Source organism: Trypanosoma grayi (assembly GCF_000691245.1).
Source record: "Trypanosoma grayi strain ANR4 Tgr_1185_V1, whole genome shotgun sequence".
In the NCBI taxonomy this organism is placed as follows: Eukaryota; Euglenozoa; class Kinetoplastea; order Trypanosomatida; family Trypanosomatidae; genus Trypanosoma; species Trypanosoma grayi.
This window is the reverse complement of record NW_008826804.1, coordinates 1-4,081: the sequence shown is the minus strand read 5'-3', so window position 1 is coordinate 4,081 and position 4,081 is coordinate 1. Positions and strand designations below refer to the sequence as shown.

The 4,081-nt window shown below is 54.0% G+C and overlaps 3 protein-coding genes across 3 annotated transcripts; all 3 read right to left on the bottom strand.

Moving 5' to 3' along the window:
- Positions 1–154: 154 nt before the first annotated feature.
- On the bottom strand, positions 155–2,428 carry DQ04_11851020 (protein phosphatase 2C; the record flags this gene model as incomplete). Its single annotated transcript, XM_009316625.1, has 1 exon — positions 155–2,428. One exon carries the CDS (start codon positions 2,426–2,428, stop codon positions 155–157), a length of 2,274 nt encoding a protein of 757 aa, XP_009314900.1.
- A 105-nt stretch (positions 2,429–2,533) lies between these two features.
- Positions 2,534–2,929, bottom strand: DQ04_11851010 (hypothetical protein; the record flags this gene model as incomplete). Its single annotated transcript, XM_009316624.1, has 1 exon — positions 2,534–2,929. One exon carries the CDS (start codon positions 2,927–2,929, stop codon positions 2,534–2,536), a length of 396 nt encoding a protein of 131 aa, XP_009314899.1.
- A 361-nt stretch (positions 2,930–3,290) lies between these two features.
- Positions 3,291–3,536, bottom strand: DQ04_11851000 (hypothetical protein; the record flags this gene model as incomplete). The annotated part of the gene is made up of 1 exon (XM_009316623.1): positions 3,291–3,536. The coding sequence occupies one exon, from the start codon at positions 3,534–3,536 to the stop codon at positions 3,291–3,293; it is 246 nt and encodes an 81-aa protein (XP_009314898.1).
- Positions 3,537–4,081: the final 545 nt, after the last annotated feature.

The window sequence follows — 4,081 nt, the reverse complement described above, 5'->3', positions numbered from 1 at the left end:
ATATATATATATATATATGTATATACAGAATGAATTCTGCATAGTTCACTGATGTGAGAGCGGGAAAATGCGGCACCGCCACACACCACGGCAGATGCTAAGACTCTTCCCCACCTCATCCATCTACACACACACACACACACAGACACATTCATTACCACATTGAGCGGCTTCGACCGTACCACGAAGAGCTTGTGTTGAATGATGCGCGCTTTGACCCTGAAACGCCGCCGTTGCTGCTATTGTTCACACTTCCATCGAGCGCCACACCACCAACAGCGAGACCCCTACTCGGGCAGCTGAGCCGCGGTGACACCGTATGGCTGGGAGAAGATGCCGTGGCGGCTCCTACCGGTTTATCAAACCCCGCCACAACGTCCGCGACGTTGTGGAAGAACAGTAGCATCACAGACACGTTGTCCGTGCTGCCGCGATCCACGGCGAACTCGGCGAGTTTCTGACAGCAGTTGTTTAGAGCGCGCCTCGTGGCCTCCGGCGAGGAGCCCACATCCGGTGTGTAGCTCAAAAAGTCGCGCACAAACTGCGTGGCCTCTTCATTCTCCACAACATCCCACAAACCATCACATGCCATGAGGAGGAATTTGCTCGAATCTGTCAAATTGATTTGACGCACATCCGCTACGTTTGACACCATCAGTTCTCGATTCGCAATGAATCGATTGCCGTTGAATTTGAATTCATAGTCCCCTAACGCGCGACTCACCGCAAGGATGCCGCACACCCTACCAAACTGCACAAAGCCACCACACTGAAGAATACGTGTGTGCTCCTTCCTATTGGTAGGCTTATGATCCTCACTCATTGGGATGGTCGTGCTACCATCGTAGAGCACCGCACGAGCATCACCTAAACATGCCACATACAACATCCGCCCGTGAACAGCGGCGGCGATGAGTGTGGAACCTCCACTACTGGTAGAACCAAGGCAGGGCCCACCAACCGTGCCTTTGCCTAGCGCATGGAATATTGCCCGGTCTGCCTGTATGATGGACTCCACAAAAGCTAACGCGTTGTTCTCACCAAGTGCTGAATGGGCAATAAAGTTATCTGGTACTTGCCTCGCTGCCAGTTCCGCCACACGGCGACCGCAGTGCCCATCAAGAATGCCCATCAGCGATACTGACTGCCCTGCAACAGACGCTGCATTAAACCGAACAAAGTGCTCATCCTCCATGGTGGGACGCAGGCCCTGGAGGCTACCCACACCAGATGCCAGCTTGATGGGGGAGTTGAATGACCTTCCTGTGCTCGCTACCACGCGGAACTCGTACTGGAGCCCACTCTTGTTTGCAGAAGCGGTGGTATCATTGGGAGCGCCAACAGGTAACTTGCTAGCACTCGCCACTCTGCTGAGAACACTGCTGCGACTCCCTGGCGCGATGGAGGTCTCCGACGCAAACTTAGGCGACGGAGGCATCCGCGGCGAGGTCAATTGCTGCAGCTTCACAGAAGCTAGCGCAAAAGGCGACGAAGAACTCTTGCCCCACAGCCCGCTGTCACCTTCGGTGTCCGTTGCAAGTTGAGTCCCCACGCCGTTAAGTGTCTGTGTGGTTCCAAACGGGTCTAGAGGCTCCTGTTGTCGCTCACTTGTTTGACGCTGCAATGGTGGCACTGTTTCTATACCGTTCCGCGGCTGCGTAAACGCGAGGGCGGGTCGCGGTGGCATCGGCGTCAGCGTCAGTCGCTGGGTGCTATTGGCGTTCAAAGCGAATTGAATGGGGCGTACGCCCACCTTCGGGCCGCCGCTGCCCGGTGGGTGCGGCCGCTGCGGAAGTGCCTCCCCGCCGTGATTCGCCTGCGCACGCGTCGACGGCGGGCCGGAGAACACCTTCCGTGTGCCACCGTTTCCCCAGCGATCACCATTCATGAGCGTAGAGCCGCCAAGAACGGCAGCCACGTTGTCGCTCGCGTTGCGCTTAAAGCTGGTCTTCATCGGCGGTCGACGTCCTACGATACCACGACCATTAACGTTGCCCGGTCCCTCGCCACTAACCACAGGGCCGCTGCTGCCCTCATTATCATGCACGGCGCCAGTGTGAGTGCTGCTGNCACTAACCACAGGGCCGCTGCTGCCCTCATTATCATGCACGGCGCCAGTGTGAGTGCTGCTGTTGTTGCGGTTGGTACTATTTCTTGTCGGCTCACTCAGTTTGCCATGCAGAAGACTCCCCGAAAATAGTGTGTTGGTGGTCTGGTACGGCAAGGCGCTCCCACGCTGTGAATTACCCATTAATGGGTTGCCACTGTTGCGACGTGCGTAATTGCATGGGGGGACGGTCTTGGGTACAGAGGGCACAACACCATGCACAGTGTGTTCCGCCGTCCCTGCATCGTTCTTGCGCAGCGTGTTGGGCTTTGCCGATCCTTTTGCGGAAGAAAGTGGTGGTTTCCTCACCGACATGTACATCACAGCAATGCCGTTTTAAAAGCCTATTCAGGAGGAAGGCTACCTCTTCACCCTCAATTATTTTGGTCTGCGTTCGTCTTTTTGCTTCTATTTTCTCTTTCCTTCTTATTGTTGGCTCGCCTCACCTGCCCTCGTCAGCCCCCTTTGTACAGTGCACGCAATCTGCACCTTTCTCCTGTCACGGCCGCCGTTGCAGCAGCACACCAGTCCCTCTCTCGCTCGCTTACTCGCCCACTGCTTCTTCCTTGCTCCACACAGAAGTGGCGGCAGACAACAGCGACGACGGCGGTAGTGGTGACGATGTTGATGGTGGAGAGTTACTTCTTTTCCGATCCCTGCCAACGCTATGAAACCTTCAACCTGGGGGCGCACTCCCACGAGAAAGAATACCCCAACGAGAGTGAGTGCAAAAGCAAGAAATGAATACGATGCTCCAGAGGCAAGGCACTGGGCAACCAAGATGCCGTAGATAACAACAACGTACACAAGAAATGTGAACATGGAGACAATGTGTGTATACCTGCGACCCGATGATTACCTTCTTCTTCCACTCACGCTCACATCTTCGCCGCAGAGGCGTGGAATAGGACGAGAAACGGCAGCAGCACCAAAAAATAAAGATCACTCCCCACACAGACACACACACCTTCACAGGATGAAGACCAAAGCGGTCCGGCAAAGATTGAATACAGTTTTTTTTTTTGTTTTGAGCGGTGAACAGAACCACATGGTAGTAACCGCGATCGGTGCCTCTTCCCCACTTGACGCCCCTACACACCATTTGTTCTAAATCCTTTTGTGTTCCTTCCCTATCACTCGCTCGCTCGCTTTTTCTCCATGTTCTTCCCACTCAGTCTTAATTTCATGTGTCTTCGGCACTATTATTGCGGTGCTTGCCCTTACCAAACTCGCGCCCTACTTTGGGCAGTACCTCCACCTGCCTTGGCGCGCCGACCACGCCGTGCACCATCAACTCCCGGCGAAACACAATGCCAAGCGCCGTCAGAGCCACAAAGGAGAAGAACAGATCGCGTTTGTAGATCTGAAAGAGGTTGACCACTCTCTGCTTGAAAGACGTAGCGCTTCCCTTTGCAAAACTGTGCGTCATTATCTTCAGCTCCTATTTCTCCTTCCTTGGCACGGATGGACTACTCTGCTACGTCAATAGAGGGAGAAAGAAGGGCAGCGCTACACAAAGCCAGCTCCAGTTGTACGCGCTCGTGTACCAATAACAGTTCCACTTCAGTATGCGTACGCATATCACGTCAAAGAAACGGAGAGAGGAGAGTAAAGAAAAACTAACAGCTGATTCAGTCTTCTCTGCGGATAATTTCTGCATCATCTGTTGTCTGTCGAATCGAGATGGTAATCATCAGGCTCAGCGGTGAGAAGGTGAGTGGCTGCCAATATCTTCGAGTGGGGTAACGCCGCAACTGTTCATGGAGGAGAACTCAATCTGCAGCTGACTGCCCAATCGTGGCAAGAAACGAGCACGCCATGTGTGCCATGTGCATTTGGGTAGATGGGGTGTGTGAAGGAAAGGGGATGCGGGGTTAACGATGGCTCAGTCTTCTCTGCGGATAATTTCTGCATCATCTGTTGTCTGTCGAATCGAGATGGTAATCATCAGGCTCAGCGGTGAGAAGGTGAGTG